General features: G+C 39.6%; 1 protein-coding gene across 5 annotated transcripts in view; it reads right to left on the reverse strand.

Moving 5' to 3' along the window:
- Positions 1 to 3,624: 3,624 nt before the first annotated feature.
- BVES (blood vessel epicardial substance) overlaps positions 3,625 to 25,555 on the reverse strand; it is a 28,585-nt gene continuing 6,654 nt past the window's right edge. The window contains exons 2-9 of one of the 5 annotated variants that reach the window (XM_064412810.1): positions 25,234 to 25,466; positions 22,936 to 23,060; positions 16,991 to 17,178; positions 15,989 to 16,097; positions 13,852 to 14,019; positions 11,583 to 11,724; positions 6,442 to 6,545; positions 3,815 to 3,953 (exon numbers count right to left, since the gene is read on the reverse strand). In XM_064412810.1, coding sequence (XP_064268880.1) covers positions 6,478 to 6,545; positions 11,583 to 11,724; positions 13,852 to 14,019; positions 15,989 to 16,097; positions 16,991 to 17,178; positions 22,936 to 23,060; positions 25,234 to 25,456 — 1,023 coding nt within the window. In that variant the 5' untranslated portion in view covers positions 25,457 to 25,466 and the 3' untranslated portion in view covers positions 3,815 to 3,953; positions 6,442 to 6,477. The other 4 variants (XM_064412809.1, XM_064412811.1, XM_064412812.1 and 1 more) reach the window with 4 other exon arrangements.

Here is a 25,555-nt window from a genome sequence, read left to right on the forward strand (position 1 = left end):
AGTCATAATAACTTTATCAACTGAAAGTATTTTGTTCTGTTAAGTGGCCCAAAAATCAACTTTTGCAGTGTTGCTGTGCCCCTCCATGTTGCTCTCCTTACTGAAAAAAACAGTACAGAGACCATATTGCAATCAATACCGAGTGATCCCACAACTTTTGCTTTGCATTGCATCTCTGCACCCTCTAATGACTTTCATATTATCATCAGCATACTCTCAGGAAGTTTACATGTCAGGGCTAATTAACTAGGATGGTTTGTCTTCCCTTATTAATCCCCTAAGTACTGAAAACCCATTCCCCTTTGAGCAGGAGCAGCTGTGACCAACATGGCATCAGAGATGCAAAGCCAGCATTTTACTCAGAAGCACTTACTACAACATTTCTGAGAAACTAATTAAAGTAACTGTTGTCGTAATTCCAGTAATAAGGTTAGAATTAAAGGTCTTTACAATTTGACTTCCCAAAACTCCATCCAAATGATTTGTGAATGTGTATGTAATAGCTTGTCATGCACAATGTTGCTTTAAAAATTGCTGCCTTCCATCTGCAGAGCTACTTTCCAAGTCTGTACTTTTGCAATTAGGCTCTACCTAGGTGCCAAAAATTTGCTGAAGAACAAAGCCCTTGCCTTTTAATTGTTTTTTAAAACCAAATCACTTCTTTTGATAGATCTTTATTTTGCTTACTAATGCAGGTATCAAGTAAAGTAGCCTATTTTCCATTAGGAGATTATAATTCTGTTGTCCTAATTTCTTAAAGGGAAATATATAGGAAAAAAAGAAGACAATTAGTATTTGCGTACCAGTTCAACACATGATTTTTAAAAATTTTTAAATACATTTGACTTGTTTATAAAATGACTGATTCAAAACAAGGGTTATCTAAAACACATTCATATTATTGAAAGAGTTTTGGTTGTTGACCTAACCTTTTCTAAACTTGCCATTTACTGAAATGTCCACCATGCACTAGAACTAGAGAGCAGTTTTTTAGCTGTAGAAACATCATGTGGATCATGGCTACCATGTTTCTTTACATTAAGGTGTAGTGGTTTGCCAGCTGTACCACTTCCCAAATGCTAAGCTACAGCTGATTTTCTGAATCCTCTCTAAAAGCTCAAATTAATTTTTTCCAGCTTTGGCCAGTTCCTTCAAAACAGATTTACCTCCTGGGGTAGGAGCACACGGGCTCCTACCTGAGAGCATGAGAGCTATAGCTCAGTCAGCTCCACATGAAGTTCATTCCACAAACTTGAAGATTGAGACAAACGGTGCTTTGCTATGAGAATGGAACAGAGCCTTAACTAAGACAATCCTTGATAGAGCTAATTGATATCTTATAGTTCAGTTTCCCTGACACATGCAGTACTCAAGATGCATTTTGATATATACAAATTCATTGAAATCACAGAATTCTCAAAAAAAATTTAAAAAAAATGAAGCAAAAAATTGGTGAAGTACATTTCATTTGTTCCCCACAGGCATTCTGGTTAGCAAAGCCAACAATCTCCTACTATAGTTCACATATAGTTCACTGTACTTAGTTACAGTTATGACCAACAGAACATGGTGTTCTGATTTTAAAATATATGTTGTTTTATGTTTGATTTACTAATTGAAATTAGTTTTGCCTTGAAATGAGTGACACGTGTTTACAGCACATCTACTCCTCTACACAAGCCCTCCTTTAACTCTGAATGATTACATGATGCTTTTCCCTACCTTCTGCAACAGCAAAGGAGGTACCTCATTCAATATGGAAAATCAGTTTACGGTCTGTCCTAACTTCTGTTGTCTGAGAACAACTCTATTTGAAACAGACGGACAGAAGCAAACACCCTCTACAAGTTGTATTTATCAAGTAATCTTATTTCCTATTAATTTTACCCATTTATCAGGAATTTAAACATTTTCAGGTAAGAATTTTCAGGTAATAAAAGGCACCACTTTTGGTAAACTGACATAGTTATTTATCATTATTTGCAGTGTTACTGCTGTAGCATCCTTAGCTTTGGTGTTAACTTGGTTCATGCTCCCAGGCACCAGACAAGGGTTAACAGACCTGAGCCAGGGTGCACAGCAGCTCAGCTCCCTGATTATTAAGACAAATTCTATGATAATTCAGGAGGTGCAGTCTCTCCAGGCACTCCATATTGATTGATTTGGTAACTAAACACAAGAAATTGTTCAGGTGGAGAAGGAGATGTAGGAGCTGCTATTTTTACTTTACACCCTCTGCATCTTCTTGCTATTGCTAAACTGCATGAGTTCTACTCCACCAGCTTAGTTTTCCTCTTTAAAAGAGTTGGAACTCTAGCAGAAGTTTGGGAAATGACATGAGGGCAAGGACGTTACACTTTGTAATGTGTAATGTCAAAAGTAAAACAGTTCCCAGTTCCTCTCTTACTCTCCCAGTAGCCAAGGGGCAACCTTGGAGTGATGGCCACTGTCCCTGAGACATTGACCTAACGATGCTCTCCTCCAGGAGTCACTGTGCTGCCTTTTGCATGTGTGTGGTCTGAAGATATTTTGCATCTATTTGTGTATGTCTCAGCTCTGTGTGTCATTTATAATAATGCAAAACTGTCAGAAGCATGAGACACAATGATGTAATCTTACACACTAGATTTAAATTCCCAGAAGCAGGAATGCTGACAACACAGGTCAAACTTCCAATCCCTTAACATGTATCTTGATATTGCATGAGATTTTAAGGAGGGAAGAAGTGGGCTGTAGAACTTGAATGCAGGCTTATTCAAAGAAGCTCTTTCAGGATAAATTTTAGAAATAATATGGAATTATACAAACAAAAAAACCCCAGACTATGACACTTCTAATTGCTAGAGAGTTGACAACAAGCATCTATTATTCTATGTATCAGTTTTGTGCAATTCAATAAAAGGAGTAGAAGCTATTTTTTGTTATATTTAGTTAAAATATACTATTTGCTTCATGATTTTCAAGAGGTGTCAAAGCTAAGTAGTACAGCTACCATTTCCACATCTCCACATATCACAGGCAGGACTGCTACAAGCACCTCCTATAAAAGCTTCCCAATGCCTCCATTTATGAGACTGGGCTTTACTAAACTTGCAGCTACCCAGTTTTGGGGTTTAAACAGAATTTCCTATACCAAGTTTCATTTCTGTGCCTCTTTGGGGGAAGGTTAATTCAGAACAGTTCAGTCAGTCCATGGATTAGGCTAATGAAAATTGTGAAGCTCAGTATAATACAGTTGCCTAAAGAAGAAAAAGTTAAGGTTGAAAAGGTAGCATTAAGTTTAAATCTTTGTCCAAGAAAAACTGAAATTGAAATCATTACAATTGTGGAGTCAAGAGTGAAAGTATTTACTAAAGGTAAATACCTTAAAAAAAATTGAGGCAGAAGACTGTGTTTTTCACATGAGACTGACACAACAATGAAGGTTGGTAACAGCAACATGGCTTTGGAAACAGTTTAAAAATCTCCCACTGAAAACACAAAGATATAGGCTTCAAAGGAACACAGGTAAATGAATCTGGGGATACTCTCCACCAAGTAAGTCTAGAAACTTCCAGCTAGTCAGCAACACAATACTCAATTTATAATGGCAAAAGTCTAAGTAGAAATAAAGCAACCAAAAAGAAGCAGAAAAAAACCCACACAAGTTTTTATTTTATTTTGAAGTAAAACAAAACATGACATTTCCATCTAGATACCACTGGCATATGCTGCAGTAAATTCAAACACAGAGAAGTGGGCTTATCTTTCAGATTCTTCCCAAATTCAGCTCTTTCCTGTTGCACTGGAGCTTTGTGCAAGCTCTGATACACCTGAGGACATAACTGTTTAAGGCAGCCGCTGGAGCTCAAGCTTATCAGCAGATGGTGCTTCAAAGACATCATCTTCAACACTTTCTTCTATGGGCTTCATCTTTGCTGAAGTTCTCAGGTAAGGAGATGTGCGGCCTGGGCCTGTCACAGGTACAAAGAAATTACCAGTTAATTTAACAACACACACCTGCTGCATAGACCTGTTTGTGACAAAGTGGACACAATCTGATGATCCTGCCCTAGTTGCTTCATGAGAGGATTTCTAAGTGAAGGTTTCTTTGTTATCTGGCCACAGGCATCAGGAAACTCTAGACATGGAACAGCCATGCTGCTAAGAACTAGCAATGCCTGCTGCTGACCACAGACACAGCATTCTCCCCAAGTTCAGGGCAAACCCCAGCTGCACAGGGTGCCCACTGCTTGTTCCCCAGAGATCATTTTCTCACCCTTACACTCACTCACTGACTCATCTCCATTCAACTACAGCAACGTGAGTGGCTGCCCCAAGTACAAAGGGTGGGTACATCTGCACGCTGCCCTGGCTGCCGGGAAGCCTTGGATGGGCACATCGTCAAAGCCACAACTGCCTTAAAAGCATGAAGTCATAGAATGTGCTAAGTTGGAAGGGACTCATCAGAATCAAGTCCAGCTCCTGGTCCTGCACAGGCCACCCCAAGAGTCACACCATGTGCCTGAGACCATTGTTCAGACACTTAGACACAACACTCTTGAACTCTGCCAGGTGTGGTGCTGTGACCACTTCCCTGGGGAACCAACCCAAAAAACCCCCTGGGTGAAGAGCCTTATCCTAAAAGCTGACCTAAACCTCACCTGACTCATCTTTGTAAGTTTTGCTCAGCATGATAATGTAAAATTTATACAAGATTTATACCCCCATAAACAACCACAGAGAAAACAAGATTTACAGGCAAAAGCCACATAACTTTCAACTGACAGTGATTTCACTGCAAAAAAACTACCTTTTAGAAAGGCAGTAACTTGTCTGCCAGAGCAGGGCTCACACCACAGCTATCACTGTCAAGACATTAAATGGAATTTTTGTGCAAGTTACCACTGCAAAATACCTCTACTGCAGTTAAATTTTCAGTATGAGGATCAAACCAGAGAACTCCTTTGAGTCATCAGCTGGACAGTTCTGTTTTCCACTGTTCATTCTAAAATCGAATCTACATGTGGACATGTATTTTTCTCAGTACCCTCTTCTAGACTTAGACCACCACAATAGTATGAGGTTACAAACAGCTAGTATAGGATGACCAAAAAGATTATGGAAATCTCTGAAATCCCATTTGAGAAGAAAAACAACAAGAGATAAACGCTGTGCTAACAGACTGTTTGCATACAAGCTAAAAATTTACATATTCTTGAAAAACTACTGATTGCTGTAACACACTCTTATTCTTAAGAAACATTTATCAGCTATATAGTAAAGTGCTAAGAAAGCCCACTTATGAGGACAGACTCATTTACACTGTATGTGTTACACACAGAGAGCAATATACAGACACAGACAACACCAGCAAGTTATGACACTAATGCATTTTTAAGTCATATTCACAAAGACACTGTTTGGAATTGGCATTTCAGAACTTCTTATTTTAAAAATATATTCGTATTTTCTTTTGAGATTCAAAAACTACTTAAACTGCCACAACACAGGGTTACTCAAGCACATTTTTAGACACTGACATTATTAAACATTTCTTCCCACACAGATGTGTTTTATGGCCTAAGCAAAGGATAACTAGATCAATTAATTGGCTAATGTGCCCCACCCAAAGTCTGTGGGTATATCTGGATATAAAAGTGGCTTTTCTGTGAGATATCCAAAGGTAAAAGGTTGCCTGAAAATGCTGAGTTACAATACCAGCTTCTTTTTTTTTTTTTTGTAGATCTTTGTTTCAGTGTAGTTTATTGCTATTTAAAAAATAGTTTTCTTCTGTTTAAAGCCACTTAATTCTCTCCAGAAAACAGAAGTGGCTATAAGTTTGTACAAGAGGATCCAATGTAAGGTCTAATTCGCTCAGCCTGTTTGTTTCAAAGACATGCTCTTATGTGCTCCAAATACAAAGTTTTGTCTGCTGATGCCATTATCCAGTGTTGGACAGATGTTCAAGTGACTGAGTCAGACCTTCCTTTCATTGCATTTTGTTGCCCTTTCTTGAGGGCCTAACCCGAAATACATATTAAAATTCCTGTGAAATCCACTCCTGCTTTTAACCACAAGCAGGGAGCATATAATTTGATAATACCACTAAAAGCATTACCAAACCAAAACCTTTTTACATTCCTGCTCAGCTTAGAAGTTAACAAATATTTGCATACACCAGCAAATCTGAGATGTCTAAAACAAGTACCACAGAAAAAGACACTGTATCTCTAATAAATATGTCAATGGCTGTCAAGCAATAGAATTACAGAATAGAAACTAATACCAAATATTATTTAAAGGATTGAAACTAGCCTTGTGATCAGGTTAAACTATTTTTGCTTAACTCAAATTTTGGAAAAAGAGATACCTCTATTTCACTTACTAATGAATTACATACAGATGGACCACGGATGTCAAGCACAAGTGTCACAAGATAAACAAACCCCACTTGAATACCTTTTAGAGGATGCCTGCTGAGTTAATGTGATGTTATCAACAGAAAACATCATGCTGCAAACGACTCACTCCGTAAGCATTACAGAACTCTTGTTGGTTATTTCCTTAATATAAAAGCAAAAAGTTAGTTGGGTTTCTTGATTAATTAAATTAAAAACATACTTTTGTTAGTAATTGTAGTTTGGGACCTACTAATTAGTAACTTTAACCCTTTTATTACTAAATACTTTGAAATAGGATTAATATTAATTTCTTGAGAAAATGAGTCAAAGTTTATAATTTATAGCACTGATAAATGCATAGTTTAAAAAGATGGGATTATACAAAAATATAAATGCTCATTTTTTCAAGAATATGGAAATTAGGAGAAGAAAACTTATTTGGATTAGAGTAGTCAAAGTTATATTTATGGTGGGAGGTTTTGTCCACACAACCATCACCTAGCAATGACTAACAGTATTCCTATAGAATAGGAACAGTCCATTTTTTATTCTAATTTTTAAAAAAAGAAGAAAAAACTTAAAAAAGTTTTTCACAAAATCGTTTGAGGCTTTTGGATTACATTTGCTTGTTCTAAATAAACAAATGTATGCCTGTAGGAGGAGGATCCAGGGAACAGCACTGGAACTGTAAGCCTCAGCATGTGCCTTATAGTAAAGCTTAAAAAAAAACCACAAACCAAAAAATACCTCAGCTGCTGCACTGAGAGCACCCAGCAGAAGATTTCTGAAAACATAGCAGTGACAAGGCAAATAGCAGAATTTTTTTCAGTTTTCCCTGTGATCTGAAGAATGTGCATAACATGGCCACAATCCACACTGAATACAAATCTTTAAGCAGAGCTCACCTTGGCAGCAACCCCATCACTGGCAATGACAATACCCAGGAATAACTAACAAGCTATCTTGGCAAAAACAAAGATTGAAGCATTAGGGGTTCAAGGAAATTCACAAATCTTTTACAGCAGTCAGAAATTTCACAATCAAAATACAAAGAAGAAATAAATAACAATACTTCCCAAGGTGTGTATTGCACTGCTATAGGGGCAGTCCCTCTGCCTCCCCAAAAGTAAGGGCAAGCATTGGACTTGGGAGGCTGCTGCCTCAGCTGGGCTGAGGAATTTCAGAAAATAAAAGACACATAAACCCCTTATCTTGGGTAAAGCACACCCTGTATAGCAAAAAAAAAGGTACACAAACCAAGAAAAAGTACAACAGAGAAAAGTGTATTTATGAAGTATGTGCATCTTGGAGATTTATATAATTACAGCTGAACTTGTCATGCATTTCAAGTACTTTCTCCCAAAGCTGAAATATTGGTGTAAGAGTTTTGCTGTTAAGCCTGAAAGAGACAATTCTAACTAAACGCACAAACACAGTTTTACAATTTCTGAGTGTGCAAATTCAAAATTCACCCAAAGGCTCTCTGTGCAAAGGAGTGGCTTCAATTTCACAGAACTTTGCTGTGCATGGAACAGGTGAAAAGCCACTCGAGGGTTTAAAGGCAAAGATCAGAGAACAGACCAACACAGGAGACTTCATGGCAGGAATGTCTACAGGCTGCCTGATCAAGAAGAGCAAGGAGAAGGAAGCTTCTTTCAACAACTGGGTCACAGGCCTTGGCGATCCTGGGAAGTTTTAACCACCCTGGTATCTGGTGGAAAGGCAACAGGGCTGGGAGCAGGCAGTCCAGGAGATTTCTGGAATGTAGCAGGCAATTCCTTCATGCCAGTAATCGATGAGTCAACTAGGGAAGGCGCTCTGCTGGACCTGTCACTGATGAACAAGGAAGAACTCATCAGGAGCTGAAGGCTGCTGGTAATCTTGGCTGCACTGTCCAGGAGCTGGTGGAGTTTAAGATACTGAGTGTGTGCAAGACAAATAGCAGAATTACAGCCTTATAGCACAGGGGACTGTGGCTTGCTCAGGGTTTTACTTGGCAGGAACTCATGGGACAAGGCTTGCGAAGGGACCTAAGGACAGATGGTTGATCGTCGAGGACACCTTCCTCAAAACACAAGGACAGCTCATTCCAGTGCACAAAAAGCTGGGCAAGTAGGGTAGAAGGGTGGCATAAATGAACAGGAAAGTTCTGACAGACTCAGAACAGACAAACACAAAGTGTAAGCGGGGATGAGCTCTTTGGAGGGAACACAGAACCATGGCCCAAGCATGCGGTGATGAAATGAGGGAAGCCAAACCTCAGCTAGACCTGGATCTAGCGAAAGGCAACAAGAAAGGCATCTACAAATAAATCAGCAACAAAAGAAAGACCAGGGTAACTGTGAGGCAAGAGTTCAGTGATGCACAGGACACAGGAAGATCAGAAAGTCTGAGCTATCCAGTAACTATTTGTATTGAGTTTTTTCTTTAGAGGTTTGTCCTGAGGCCTGCTGGGGCTCTGCATCCAGTGCTAGAGACAGAGGGTGATGCTTGACTGACAGGAAACCTGGACTGAGTTAGGAACACCTCAAGTCCACAGCGTGAACACAAGATTGTGGAACCACATGGGCTGCATCCAAGGGTGCCAAGCATTGGCTGATACAATTGCAAAGCCCCCTCTACCATCTTGGAAAGGTGATTGCAGTCAGGGGACACAAATGGAAATGCCAAGATCACAGCCATTTTGATGAAGGGGAGGATGACACATCCAGGCCTAGCAGTCTAAATTAATTTCCCAGGAAGACTATGAAGCTTGTCTTCCTGGAAGCCATGTGCAAGCACACAAGGGGTGGGAAAGTGACTGGGAAAGCCATCACGGATGCTGATTGCATCTGACCACCTTCCACCTTTGGTGGTGAGCTGATGGCTTCTCTGCATGAATGGAGCACAGCAGATGTTGTTTACAGGGATGGCAGCACAGCCCTCCAGTCTGCCACTGGGTACTTCCAGACAAATGGGAAACAGACTGGGTAGATGGACTACAGCTTCCGTGGAAAATCTGCTGTACTGACAAGTTCACAAGGTGGTGAACAGCAGTACAAAACCCAGCTGTTGGTGGATGGTTGGTTACCAGCAGTGTTCTCAAGGGCCAAGGCCAAGGCCTATAATATTCAAGATATGAATGACCAGGTTGATGGAATGGAATGCATTTCTGCCAAATTCACAGACAAGAGACAGGTAATGAGGGAAACTGCTGACAGGCCAAAGGGCAGGACAGTGAGTCTTGGAACAGGCCATTGGAAAAGAGAAAAAAGCTGACAAAAACTACAAGTTCATGAAAGACAAATCCCTGAACCTGGGACATGACACACCTACACAGCATTACAGCCTAGCCCCAGCTGGCTGGAAAGCAGCTTTGCAGAAACAAACTTGGGTGTCCTGGTGGACACAAAATAGAACACGAGTCAGCAGAGTGCCCCTGCAGTGAAGGGTGCCATCCATATATTGGGCCACATTAGCAGCATATATTGAGCCATATAAGCAAAAGCAAAGCCAACAGGTCACTGAAAGAGATTAATCCCCTCCATCTGGCAATTGTGAGACAGGATTTGGAGTGCTGCATCAGTTTTGTGCCTCCCTGTACAAGAAAGACATGGACACACTGGAGTGAGAGCAGCGGAGTGTAACCCAGCTGGCCAGAGGCTGGAGCAGTGATGGAGAGGCTGCAGGAGCTGGGTGTGTTTAGGAACAGAAGGCTCCCAGGGGATCTGACTCTTGTCTTTGGCTACCTAATGGAAGGCAACATAAAAGAGAGAGTCAGACTCTTCTCAGAGGAATGCACTAAAGAAAGAAGGAAAACAAGCATGAGTTGCAATATGGGAAGTTTTTTCACTGTGAGCATGGTAAGTCCCTGCAGCAGTTTGCCCAGGGAGGCTGGAAAATCTTCCAGCTTGGAAATATTCAAAGCTTGACTGGACATGGCTCTGCTCTAGCTGATCTTGCTTTGGACATGAGGCTGGACCTGATAATTTCCAGGGGTCCCTTACTATCTTAACTACCTCTGAATGTCCTTGCAGTGTACAGAGGGGAAAAAGAAAACAACACTGGAATTTTCATCAAGCTATATCCCAGATGTCACCCTTGATGCTCTAGTAGGGTGAAGTATTAGTAGGGCTTTTTCCTCCATCTATCTGGGCATGCAGACTACACCAATGTTAAGAAGTAAAACCAGACAGGCCCTCCAGGTCTGAAGGTGTTACAGGATGAGAACTGTGAGGAACACAATGGAAAACATAATTAAACAGAAAGATGCAAATATTTGAAAATATTTCCTCTTCTTAGCAGAGACTTTAACCATAACAAGTAACATATAACAAATAACAATAACAGTGGGTTTTTTCTCATATATTTGAATTCTAATCACTAAAAAATAATATTTACAAAATCAAAATAAATAATCCTATATGATCTTTTTAAATGGTGTTAAACTAACAGCCTGTGCCAAATAAAAAAATTGAGCATCCTCTGGGGCTTTTTTATTCAAACACTGCTTTCAGAATTCAGGCCAGTGTTGATGTTTAGATTCAGATGATCTAAAAACAAATGACAGCAATAGCCCAGAAAGAATAATTTAGAATGTTTTCATAAAGGAATAAATTAAAATAATAGAAGTTAAAAGGTCAGACATGGTTTCTTCTCTCACTTCATTTGTTCTCCACTACTCCTGTCATACAAAGCACAACAGAGGAGGGCCTGACAGGATACTTGGAGATTTTCCAGGTGACATCAAAATATTGGTTGTATACCACATTCCTCCAGACTCTGCCAATACAAACTATCTCAGGAGGAAAAGTAGGACACCAAATTGCTGAGGGAAAATGTTTTTGTTTGAGTTTTTAGTTTCTACAAGCACCAGTGACAGACCAAAAGACATACTAGTGTGACCGGCACTGTACCTTCAGTTTTGCTCCATTACTATAAACATTCCATATTATGCCTAAATGTAAACATTATGCCAAAGATTATTCCTACACATGTTGAGATTTTCTCCCAGTATGTACATGAGGCATCTGCATTGAAAACACAAAGCCTGATTCATCTAATGACTGCCCTATAGTTAAGTCCCTTCATTTAGCTGATACAGCAGCACCCAAAAAACCACACTCTGCTCCCACAGAGGCCAACAGGAGCTCTGCAGTGGTCTCTGATGGTCAACCTGAGCCATGTTCAAAACTGCCACAAACTATTCTGAGCACTCACGAAGAGAGGATGCAGAGGAAGTCCCACGAAGAAACATCTGCAAGCCATCCTCACTGTCACTGGTGCTGGCCATGCTGTTCCTCATCTGCATCACGGAGAGCTGGGAGCAAAGGCTGGGCTGTCGGTCAATCTTCTTTGAAGCCTAAAAAAGAAAAAAATGATTACTTTAAAAAAAGATCAGGCAAATTAAAATAAAAATGGAAAATTACTACTTCCCTTGTAATAGATGCTCCGGGCTCAGCCGTAATTATACAAGAAAATTGTTATAGGAGAAGATTCTATGCAGTGTAAATCAATTTAAATGACAATAGAAAATGCCAGTAATATACTGGAATTGCAACATTGACAAGTATGAAACTGCACATTAATTATTCAATCTCAAATTGCTTTTGTACTGAAATTTTCATGTATTTTCTTACAGAAAGCTTGGGGTTTATTATCTGGTAATTCATTATTTAAATGTGATGCTCTGCAATTAAATGTAGTCTTTACGATGAGGCTGATCCTCCTTGCTAAACAAAACAGCATGCTACATATAGAGGCAATTTATACCTTAACAGAAGCATGTTCATTTTCCTGGCTTTTCATTTCATCATGTTAGAAAAGTGGTGAATGCCACTCCTTCCCAGCAGATGACCATTTGGCTCTTGATTCTACTGCAGACTAAGTCCATCAGGTGAACATTATCCTCTCCCTGTCAAATGGGCTGAGGAGCTTCCATTCTGCTTTGAGTAGCCTTCCTGAGAAGCCTTTATACTACAACATTTATGTGAAGCCATACATTGTACCTTGTAAGGTATTACTGCAAGTCAGAACGCCATTTTATGTATACGTGAAAGGTAGCAATCAATGACAAGACCATAATGGATGAATCCACTTTATGGAATTTTAAAAGTCAGGAACCATGCAGAAAGGAATGACTATTTTCCCAATACTAGTGAAAGTCTCCTTAGGTAGGAGAAAATCACAAGTTTTCTTACAAAATAAATTATACTTTAATAATACATTTAATACAATAGAATATAATTTTAAAAACAAATATACTTTTTAAATAAATATACTTTTTAAATAAATATACTTTAAAAATAAATAAAATATACTTTCCTGTTTTCCAACAAGAATTTATTTGATAGTTGTATCTTTTTACTACCATATTGATTACTAATAATCAATACTCAATACTCTACATACACAAGTCAACCCCAACATTTTCTGATGAGATTGACAACAGTTAAATGACATCAAAGACATCAAAAATATTTATATTTGAAAGTGAAGATTGTGAGAGGTAATATGTACATAGTGCTGCCAATGGGAAAATTAAGAATTTATTTAACAGTTCTCTTGTTAAGTAGGAAGAGCTCATGCAACAGGATTTTTATTTTAGGAAGAATAAGATACAACAAATTTCCCAAAGGCTCACTCAATGTTTACAACATACATTTTCAAATGTATGTTGTCATTAAAAGAAACCAGCTATAATAATCTTAAATTTATGTGACTTTTGCAAGTAAAAACAAAGACTCAGTACAAACTGAAGTTAAAGTGTACAGATGTTAAGTCAAAAGAGGGGTAAAATTTGTTGGATTTTCTAATTCTTCAAAATTATGATAAGGAATAAGTAAGGAGACAAAACGAAACTAAAGCAAGCTAGTTCATATATCCATGAGTACACCCAGACCACTTAATGTTTTATATATTTATAAAAATATAAATTATATTTTAATTATATTTATTTATATTTTAGATGTATTTCATTATTCCTTCCACTAACTGCATCATATCAACATGTTTGCTTTTTTTTTTTTTGCATTTGCAGCCCTCAAAGACATGCTCAAATTATTTTACCTAGCAATCAGTATTACATAATTGTTTGCCACCAGTAAGAAATTTTTTTTAAGAAAAGAACTCTGAAGCTTCTTTTTACAAAGATACTCATTTTGTTAGTGAGAAAGGATATCCAGGGAGAAGCACCTTTTTAGCTACTGGCCATCATGTCTAATTGCTAGGCAGAAATATTTCCACAAGTTGATCAGTTCTGAATCTCAGTTACTCATCTTTCTTGTACACTACTGTGCTGACTTTAACAAATGTTCCTTCTGACAGAAATGTTGCACTGACTCACACCTTGGCACTAAAATGCCACGAGTGTGCATTAAGTAGCTGATGGCAGCAAGTTAAATGAGGTGCTTTAAGAGCACTCAAAACTGAAATAAAAACACATTTGTATGTGGGAGGAAAATTTCCAAAAAACCTTGAACTTGCTTACCTTGTCATTTAAGGTTGGGTCATTCAATGAATAAAGTTTATTTGTAATATCTTTGCCAATAAGGTACTTAAAGATCTCATAAAGAAATGGCTCAGACTCCAGAAAGTAAGTCAGCCGTTCCCTGGACCAGCACAGGAACTTGCAGTTATCATCTGCAATAATAGTGACCTGGAAAAAATACATGCTCAGAGTTAGCACATTTAAAAATGTTTTAAGATGAGCACACTTAAACATGCTTTAAAATAAGTGAGTACATTTTATTTGTGACTCCAGTTAAAGTAACTCTTAAAGCCATAAAGCTTTTTGGTATCCCTTTATTATGAATGTGATATTTACAAATGTAAAAATTCTCAGCTATTCATTTTCATTATATTTGTAGCTGATATGTGTAGCCAGTTTGTTTTACAGAAAACCTGGGGGAGAATAACAGGGAAAATCTCTCATGAGTTCCCAAATTGTAAAAGCACTTATGTAAGAGGAAATTTATTTATGAAGTCAGTCCTACAGTGATGACAAGCACTTGCAGTAGGCCTATATGTAGCTTGGTTTTATTTTACATTACCACCACCAAACAGGAACAACTGGTATCACCCAAAGGTTTTTAGTAATTAAAAAAAAAAAATTCCATTTTCCTCTTGTAAGTGTCAGCCCTGCTGATCCCACAAGTACAACCTTGTAGCAGTTGAGCCAAGGCTCTGTTTGCTCAGTTATTGATAATCCAGCTATGGGCAGTTACAGGGGATTTTGCCCCCTCTCATGGGAGGATGGACGTGCCAGGCTCATCCCCCTGTGCCAGCAGAGGGCAATGCCACACCAAAACCCACACTGGTCATACCCAGGGGCAGGTTTTGCAAGGGGGAGTCAGGCACCTATGAATAAATCAAAATCAGGTGCTCTCTGCTTAGATAACATTACATTATCTGCAAGATAACATTACATCCTGAAAAAAAAAATTAAAATTCATTAAGTTCTAGAAACAATGGAATACTGTCATATATCCACGGATTTTTAACTCCACTGACTGTAACATAAGCCCACAGGCTGAGGAAGAATTCTCCAGCATTGCCAGCAGATGGGGTCCTTAAGGCTGGATCCGTGTGCTCTTGCAAGGCTGCTGGTATTCACATGGCAGTACCAAGCAGAACCCACGAATAAAGGATGCACTCTGCCCCAGATCACAGTAACCCCTAAGGCAGGCAGAAGCTGAGGCATGACCCTTTTCCCTTGGGAGGGACCGATTCCTGTCCAGCCTGTCCTAGGAGAAAGGGGCTGTGCCAAGGGGGCAGCCGGGCTGTGGCAGGCCCCACTGCTGCGAGGTGAGTGCATCGGGACAAGTCTCTCCCCCTGGCGCTAAGCCCAGTGTTTGACTGGAACACATGACATCAATCACTGATTTTAGAGTCTGCTCTGCCTCCCCTTCTGCCACGCTGTCAGGGTGGATGTATCAGTCAGTCACAGTCCCGTCATTATTACACACACCTAGCTAAAGAACATCAAGTAAGAGGTAGCAAAATAGCCATTTCTATGGGAAAAAACCACCCTTCCCTAAAAGTATTCCACCTCCCCAAACTATAATAGAATATATTTAATATACCCTTATTGTTCCTGCTAGAGAAATATACCCTTATTGTTTCCCTTATGAATATTTTTATTCAAAATACTGAGATAATTTTCAGCTTATGTTGCTTTAACAAATTGCAAAATGACAGAAGTATTCATACACTTTTATAAATACCAATTTCTAATTACTAGTGCCAGAACTTCTGGAGTTTAATTATTACAGTAGCTCTTTTTCCCTTTTCTTTTTATTGAACCACTGATGAAACCTGTTCATATCATCTTTTTCCATCAAAACTGCCTCTTAAATTATTTGTCCTGAACAATGTCTTAACACAAATAAACTTGGAAACAGTAAAAAATAACAAAGTAGCAAAAGCCAGACTTCTCAATACACAACATTATAACAGTGTTTTGCAGCATTTAAAAGTTATTCTTGCTATGGTCCATCTTCAAAGATCTATACTAGAAGGGTAGCACAATTATGCGAGTCAAACAGTTCACTGTTGATCAAATTTATACTCTATTTTTTAAATGGTCTCAGCAGCTCATATCCAGTGACATTTAAAACAAGATGTACCTGGAATTTCTCACCCCGGTTCATCTGCGTTGAGCGAAATTCAGGAGAATCTATAAAGGCACAGGGGTAAATATTATGCAGAAAATGCCCTCGATAGGACACCTTCATTCTGGAAAGAAAAATGTATGAAACAACATTTTAAAATCATGGAGGCTGATTAATTTAATCAAAAATTGGGTAGGACTACTGACAACAGTAATGCAGTAGGGTAACAGGAATAAATACGTTCATCTTCTGGAACATGACTCCCAGAGCTACCCTGTTTTCTGCCTAACTGATTCCAAGCAGAACAGGCTGCCAGACAAACAGAAAATTGATGAACATGGCATGTATCCACAAAACATTGTTATTCAATATGAGAAAGGTCGTGTTACACAGCCAGACCAGAATCAGGCTTCCCTTAGGTAAGTAGCTTTGTGGTAATGAGCAAGAAAAGCAATGGAGCCTGACATTGCTGCTGCTGTCAACAGAAACTGGTTAAAATATTGGCCAGAATTTAGCATGAGTTTCAAGAATACAGCTTGGTCATGGGCATATATTTCACCCTTTCTCACCTGGATTCAATCTGCCTCTGGGCAGTGCACCTGCCCTCTCTACTTGCATGTACAAGTGCAATGAATCAATTCCAAAGGCCCGCTGTTTTAAATCCTGCTGGAGACATAATTATTCTTCCTTCATGCACCGTATTTTTTAACCTTAAAACCTGAAAATGGACAACTAGGATGTCTAAGACTCAAACAAAACTCTTGCTCATTTTGCAAGACACTGCCTTTGCTATTACACAAATATAATTCCCACTAAAATCCACGCAGCTCCATACGCAAGTGGATACACAATATGCTCCCAGTAAGAGATATCACTGTCACCTGAAAATGGTGTCAAAAATAGTCTATAAGTACAGAACCATTTGACTATAGACCATAGCATACTACAAACAATTTTCTAATTTATTCAGCCATGACACAAAGCATACGACTGTCCCCAAGCTGTTATAGAACCTACTTCCCCTTCAGCAGGATGCTTAGCCTATCATCAACTGATGTTTTATCTTCTGCTGCATAGGATTGACCTGTCTTCAAAGTCTGAATGTTGCAGAATTGTCCAGTTAGTCTTTGGAAGAGCTCTGGAGGCACATGGAGAGGTTCAAACATTCTCTTGTAGAGGCTGCTAAGCTCCTTCTCTATCTTGATCTAGATTGGAAAAACAAGAGAGATCAATAAACACAGATGCATTAGTTAAAAATGGGTAAGACTGCACACATGCTTTAGCTTCAGGGACATCTTTGGCTTCATTATGGTTAAGCAAGGAAAGAAGTGGTAAATGTGTGATGTCTATCCACAAACACCGCCTATGATAGGGTGACCAAAACCTTATCTAAAATTAGCCAGGATGGCACACTGGTGCTTTAGAATGCTGTTCCATCCAAGTGCCACATTAAATCACACACAAGGAGCCCTCTGAGATGTCTGCTGGTGCAATAGTGAATAGGAAGGACTTGGGCAAGAATTATACAGAGAAAAAAAATGAGGTTGTCTTTCACACTGTGTGCATGCATGACTGTGGCTATCCCTCAGGCTCTCCTGGGAGCCCCTCTCATCCCTGAACTTCTTGGCTTACTTGCAGCAGAAAAGCAAGTCCTGAAAAACAAACCAATTATATTGAAACCACATGTGATGAAGGAGGAAAAAAAAAAACCCCAAAAACATTGCCAGCTGAACATCCCACATCTAAGAGCCCACCCAAACTCAGGCAGCAGCAATGAGGGAAAGGATGTTGGCTGAAATCCTAAGCCTGGAAGTCTTCCCTGAATGAAGGAAGCAGGGGATGAGACAATATTACAGCCTCTCTGAAAGCAGAGGGAGCCTGAATAAAGCCTGCATATTTGCCATGAAGAAGACAAATTAGAACAATAAGCATCAGATAATGAAAAAAAAATATACATAGAAGAGAGAAAAAGGAAAAACAACCAAGAAAGAATGACAGAAAACAAGAAAGAGGCAAGTTTCTGACTCATGTTCAAGTCTTCCCCCAGGACCTGCAGGTCCTTTTCTACAAAGCTGCTTTCCAGCTGGTCAGTCCCTGGCATGTGCTGATGCATGGTTATTCCTCCCTGGTGCAGTACTTTGCACTTTCTCTTGAACTCCATGAGGTTCCTGTTGGTCCATTTCTCCAGCCTGCTAAGGCCCCTCCAGATGGTTTCCCAACCTTCTGCCCTATCAACCACTCCTCATAGTTTTGTGTCATCAGGGTTCACATATGCCCCACCACCCAGGCCATGAATAAAGATGTCAAACAGCACTGGGACTAGCACTGGCCCTGAGGTTACACAGCACACACTAACATATGTGTGGTGCCCATCTCCAGCTGGACTTCTTACCTCTGATTACCACACTGACATTCAGCCAGATTTCAATTTTAATTCATTTCAGTTCATTTTCAATTTCATTTCAATCCATCCAGGCCACACTTCAACAGATTCTCTGTCAGGATTTTATACAAGACAGTGCTGAAAACCCTGCTGAAATTAAAGTTGCGGATATTCACCGTTCTCAGCTATCTGGCCAGTCATTTCATCACAGAAGGTTATTGTAGAATGGCTTGGGTCAGAAGGAGCCTTAAAGGTCACCCAGCTCCAACCCCTCTGCCATAGGCAGGGACATCTTCCATGAGACCAGGTACCATCAGAGCTTCAACCTGACCTTGAACACTTCTAGGGATTGTGCACGTACAGCTTCTCTGGGCAAGCTGTTCCAGTGCCTCACCCCCCTCACAGTAAAGAATTCCTTCCTAATATCTAATCTAAACCTACTCTCAGTTTGAAACCATTATCCTGTCACTACATGCCCTTGTAAAATGTCCCTCTCCATCCTTCTTGTAGTTTCCCTTCCAGTACTGGAAGGCCACAATCTGGCTACCCCAAAACCTTCTCTTTTCCAGGCTGAACAACCCAAATTCTCCCAGCCTTTCCTCATAGAACACTTCTTCTGTCTCTGTGCTCAGGACCTCAGAGCACTCCAGGTGGGATCTCAGCAGAGCAGTCACTTCCCTCACCCTGCTGGCCATGCTGCTTTTGATGTGGCTCAGGACACAATTGTGTTTCTGTGGCTGTGAGTGCACACTGCCAGGTCAAGTCCAGCCTCTCATCCACACCCAAGTCCTTCTCTGTAGGGCTGCTCTCAATCCTCATCCCTCAGCCTGTGTTAAAATTGGGGGTAACCCCAATCAGGTGCAGCACCTTGCACTTGGTCATGTTGCATTTAATGAAATTTCCATTGGCCCACTTCTCAAGCTTGTCCAAGGCCCTCTGGAAGGTATCCCATCCTTTAGATGTGTCAAACAACTCAGCTTGGTGTCATCTGTAGATTTGTTGAGGGTGCACTCAAGCCCTTTGTCTATGTCATTAATGAAGGCAGTAAATAGCACTGGTCCCAATACAGACCCAAATGGGACAGCACTTGTCACTGATGTCCATCAGGACTCTAAACCTTTGACCATCACCCTCTGGAGGTGACCATTCAATCAGTTTCTTATCCATCTGTTATCAGGCTGGTTAAGCATGGCTTCCCCTTGGTAAATCCTTGCTGACCACTCCTGATTACCTTCTTGTGCTTCATGTGCACAGAAATGTTTTCCAGGACTATCTATTCCTTCTTTTCAGAGATAAGTTGAGGTTGACCAGGCTGCAGTCGCTGGTCCCTTCTTGTACTTTTTGAGGAAAGGAGTGGCATTTGCTTTCTCTCTTCCTCACTCACTTCTCTCAGTCACCACCATTATTCCAAGACTATCAGGAATGGCCTTGCAGTGGCACAAGCTCCTGTGGCTGTGTGACATCAAGGCTCATGGACTTACTATGTCCAGTGCATCACTTGACCTAAAGTTACCCTGGTTTCACACTGAAGCAATTACTAGTTAAATATTCCACAAGCAACTACACTCCTATGAAATTCAGGTTTTGAATTTCCTGTATGTTCCTTATGCCACAATCTTTAGTCCCTCAGAGGACATCTACACAGACAAAACAAGGACTAAAAACAAACATGCAAGAGAAATTGTATTATGTTAAGGATTGTCCTGAACATATTTTGTTGTTCCATATACCCACAAAGCTGACTGTTTTACCATGATGTTCTCCAGGAACGCCTTCATTTTTAACAGCTGTACAAATTTAATTTGCACTTTCTATGAAACTTTCATGACCACTGCAACTTAAAGAAATACGTTTCCATCTGAAAAATGAAGCTCCTTAGACTGCTGAACCCAAAACCAGGCACACAGACATGAGGGCAAATTTTGGCCCTGGAGTGTTAATCCAATCCCTTAACTAGCACATGGCTCATGTTGCATGATCTTCCTCTAGTGTGTAATACTTTGAGGGGAAAGCAGGTGTAGCCACTTTCTTAAAGACTGATCAGATTGCAGGCTGTAGCTGAGCTTTAGATGGGCTCCCTCATAACAGACCATTCCCCCTTCCCAAGCACAGCTGACTGCTCCTCCAGTCATGCTTGTGGCTCATATTCCAAACAAGCCATATGGGTAGGTGTAATGTTTTCTTCAGCAGGGGTTGAAATATTCTGGGATGCTGCCAGAACTCCGAGTCAGACTGATTAGAGTCAGCTTCCACTCCAACTAAAAAAGCCAAATTTGTAAAGCTCTAAGGAATCAAAACCACTGAAATAATCTTCTGGTCAGAAAAGAAACTCACTGTGATTTTGCATGCTCCATTTAATAAAATAAATATTTAACAACCTAACATATAAATTATTCATTTTGTAATATGACTAACTTGTAATTATTCTGCCATTCCTTTCTTTCCTTGGAAAGATCTTTTGTGAGAATTACCAAAACTGATTGAGATGGGCAATACAATAGCTGCAGAGAGAAAATCTCATTCTAAAATTAATTCCTTAAAATTCCTAAGAGTTTTACTTTTTTCCCCCCTACTCTTTGTCCTCCTGTAGGAAAAACACTTAAAACAGCCTTGGGGTTTATAATAAACATGTCAGATGGCTAAAAAGACTTCTGTGACTATCACGCATCACTTCAAGTATGCTTGTTGGTTATAGTTTGCAGCAAAGATTCATATATTTTTTAATAATTACAGAAAATATTATGTATTACAGCAATTAAAAGAATACAATATCTTCCATGCAATGGTCATAAATACTGTAATTTCTCAACAGAAAGAAGACTATTGAAATTAAGCCTTAAAATGCAAAGAAATAGCACTACCTGGCTAGTCTATCAGATCTAATTTTTGGCTAAGCCTTTAAGTTGCTCGGGTCACTTAGCACAGCTGATGGTAATCTTTGGGTGAATCTGTGTTCCATATTGGAGGAACACTGCTGTAGGTAGAGCCTCTTCCTTTTTTAACACATGTACTCAATTTATCAACTCGTTGTAGACAGATGCAGTTTAACCTTTAGCCTCCTTTTATACGCTGTGGTTGCCTGCCAGAGTGTGAGCAGTGCAGTTTATGGGAGTGCCAAGCACCTCAGTTCTGCTGTGGTTACTCTGACACTGGGCAAGGGCTACCAAAAGAGAAAGCAAAGTTAAAGGCAGGTGCTCCAGGCTTCCCCCTCTTAGATGCAATTTTTTATTTTTGGTGACTGAGTTTATCAGTCAAGTTTCATATTCTCACAAAATTCCTTCTTTTTGTATCCACCCACAGAGTACTGCAATCACTGCTATCACTTAACCTAACTCCTACAAATAATTCTGTTAACAAATTTATTAGAGGATTTAGTGAAAAACAGCTGCCCCATCAACAGGATGAAATCTATACCATAATGCACAAAGTACCCCAATCTATGCCAACATAGCTTTTAGTAGACAACTGTAATTACAAAATAATGTATTTCCTTCTTCATTCAGTATTGATTTACACATTACAGGGTGATTTTTTTCTTTGATCCTTTTTTTTCATTCAAGCCCAAACCAGAACATCATCCTCCCAGGATGCTTTTTCACTCACCAATAACCTCTTTAGATTTTTGGAAAGGGTTGGACAGGTACAAACTCAAGGACCATTACCTATGTTAAACGATGCCACAATTCACCTTTAAAACACAGTTAAGATTAAAGGCTTGGCTTCCCAGGGAAATGGGTTTCTGTAAACTGAGCACTCCTGCATTTGCAATAATTTCTGACTTTGGTGGCCATTTCCTGTCCCATCTGACGGAATATTAGAAGCCTCAAGTTCTATTAAAAAGGTTTAATTGAGGGGTGTGGGTTGGGGGGGGTTGAAGGGAATCAGAACATGCTAATTTGTCTGAGGGGAAAGACTGCAAATAATTTAATCCCGTATTAGAAACCAGAGTACCTGCATGAGATATTTAACTGTGGACACTTTCAGAGTAGGTAGAGTCTGGCCTCACTGGCTTCTCCCTTATCTATCTCTGTTATCACAAGTGCTATTTTGTGTGTGTGCTGGATAGCATGGCCATAGTCACCTAGCAGAAATACAATGCAGTTTCATCATGTGCTGCACCTCAATGGTGACATAAATCAAATGAATAGGCTGAAAAAAAAGCATTAGCAATACTAACTAAAGAGGAAGTTACCCTGTAAGTAGTAAGACAGCCCTTCAAGAGAAATTTGAACTAGAAATATTTACTACACATCTAGTAACAGATCAGTCTAGTTAGTTTTAAGCTACTCCTAGGCAACACAGAAATCAAGCTTCATGCTACCTTGCCAGCTAATTTCCTAGCTGCTTTCTTGCACAGGCAGTGTTGAATTGTTGTGGTTTTTTCATTGTTAGGTTTTGTTTTCTCTTTTTTTTTTTGGTACAAGTTGTTGCACACTTCCAGAGTGTGATTTTGGGCCAAACACGAAAGTATTCTGCTGAAAACGTGTACTAATCCATCGGTTTGCCCAGCAAACATGGGCAAAACTTCCTTTCCTTGCATCTTACTAGAGTGCTTGTGAAATTTAGCTGTTATACATACCGGTCTTCTTTTATACACTAGGTATATGAAATGCAAAAGATTGACAACCAAAAACACAGAATTCCAGATCATTATGTCCAAGGCACAACGATAGAGTGTAGCCCAAATGATGAATAATGCACATCCTGTAAAAATTAACAAAAAAAGAGGAAGTTAAATTTCACCAAATAACAAACATTCCTAGAAAACTATCAAGAATATGCCCACTGAGTATAATTATGCTGAAAAGCAATACATTTTACAAACTTTAACACAGGTAAGCTCTCTGATTGAAGGCATGCAACAACAGCTAATCACTGCAATGCTGCAGACAGGCACTGAGGGCAGGTTGTCAGACTGCAGCCCTATTACATGGGACTACAGTGCTGAAGTCACAGTAATTCAGATCAGGATGGGACAAGCACCAAGGTGCAGCCCACAATGATTTGTTACTGAAATGAAGTAGAAAAGAGATGGGAGAAAATTAGACAGCTCACAAAAATTTGTGTTGCATTAATTAGACAAAAAAAGGCCTAGAAACTAACATTCACATCTAATTAGCAAGGAAGAATTGCATAAAAACTTCCTAAAGTCATATGCAGATATTTTTGAAATTTAAAAGAAACTATTATTGCTGATGTGACAAGGTGACATAAGGAATCTTAATTCTCCTGTGTAACAAAGACAAAATTTCCAAATGCTTACTCTTTTTTTAGTTGCCTTGCTTTGAATAATGACTCTTGCTTTAAAAGACAAGGCATCGTGTATGAATAGGGATTCCATTTTCAGCATACAAAGATAATAATTATCAAATGACAGGTTATGTATTAGTGAGTCTCTCCCAGATATCTGTAAGCCTACCATCCAACAGAGATGGCTGGAGAGGTCACAGTTATATTTTCCCTTAAGCTTCCTACAAAGACAAAAAGGAGACAGTGCTAAATGAGTGTTCTTACCCCCTTTCTCCCTGAAGATGACCTTGACTTGATGAACTCAGTACTATCTAATCTGTCTGGGTTGTTAACTGATGAGGCAGCACTTACATATGGATTAGAAAAATCAAGCTATAGTGACTCTTGATCTGATTAATAGTTAGACTGCAAGGCACAGGAGGATATGAAGTCTGGATGTACTGAAGAGCAGCAATATTGTAGAGCAGCACAGAGGTGGGACAGGGTCAAGGCAAAGGGAGCAGGTCCCTAGGAACCTGGCCTCATTACTCATTCTGCCCATTGAGTAAAGCTGCTCCCTGCTGCCCCCCCAGCTTGCAAAACTCTGATTCCCTCTCTGCTCAAAATACTACAAGACCTACAGATCAAAATGGCAGGCCCAGCAAGTGCAGAGCACCTTTTGCTTTTAAAGCCAAGATAAAAAGACTTGCAATGCTCAGACCCTTGGACACCAGTGCAGTGTGTTTTAAGTTGCCTTATCATAGCTATAAAATAGAAAATGCGAGAGCATTGTAAATTCAAATTCTATTATAAAATTGACCCACACTATAATGCCAATAAGCACTCACTTAAAAATACTTGATCATGCTCTTGTTGGATTGGATTTATCCCTCTTACAGTGCAATGAGTCACTATTCCTTCTTTGATCACAAGGATCTTGTCCCACACAAAGTACAGAGGCTTTGAAATAGCTGTGAGACTGCAGTGTTAAAAATCAAACCACATCGCTCAGTCTCAAGCCTGACAAATTTAGGTTTTCCTCTCAAGTCAGATTCTGGTGTCACAAGATTCCTACAGTTGTAGAAGAAACACAACTCATATCAGAACACAGAATGTACTCCCCATCCAAAGGCTGCACTCCTCAATCAGCAATGAAAATAATGCTGGTGACCCACAAGTGCCACAGGTTTGAACTCACATTAAAAGAATACATGGGCTCACAGCAAGCTCCTCAAGGATTAGCTCACCTACCTCAGACACATTGAGCCAGGGCACCTGCCAATACTTTCTTGAAATCTAAAATAAAGGTCTTAATGACCAGACATAACTGATTTGAAATAAGTGGATTTCAAACATCCAGTTACATGTGGCATAAATGATGTCCACTTGTTTTCAAGCTGACATCTTCATAGGTTTGAAATTGCAAATTACAGTTCTAGGAAGTTTTAAGAGGCAAGGGTTATATAATCTTTCTAGAAAAGTATATCAAGGTCAAAACAGATCCAGTCTCAGACCAAAACCACCTTCATAAGAGCACAATAGTCATTAATAGAGGCAGTAATTTCACCATAAGCTGCAGGGATCAGCTCCATAATGGTCAAACCCAGCCATCTGTGTCACATTCCTGCCTCCAGAATAATTCTCCTACCTATAGTGAGCAGGCCTCGCAGAAGAATCATATGAAGATTTAAAGTAGTTGGAATAACCAGTCCAACTGCAAAGCAAATGTTTGCCACGTGGAAAACAAGATGATGAATCTCTTTCCAGTTTTCACATGCAGTCTCATTGAGAGGATCAAGGGTGGAATTTTTTAAGTCTGGAACAAAACCCAGTGGAGTAACGGTGAGTGGGCTCATTGCTGTAGTATTCATCTTGAAACTCCTGCAAGGAGAGGAAAAAAATTCACTATGCATTAAACTGAAATATAGTAGACATACATATGGATTTTAGGGTTATTTTCCTTCTTCCCA

Source organism: Passer domesticus, chromosome 3 (genome assembly GCF_036417665.1).
Source record: "Passer domesticus isolate bPasDom1 chromosome 3, bPasDom1.hap1, whole genome shotgun sequence".
Classification (NCBI taxonomy): domain Eukaryota; kingdom Metazoa; phylum Chordata; class Aves; order Passeriformes; family Passeridae; genus Passer; species Passer domesticus.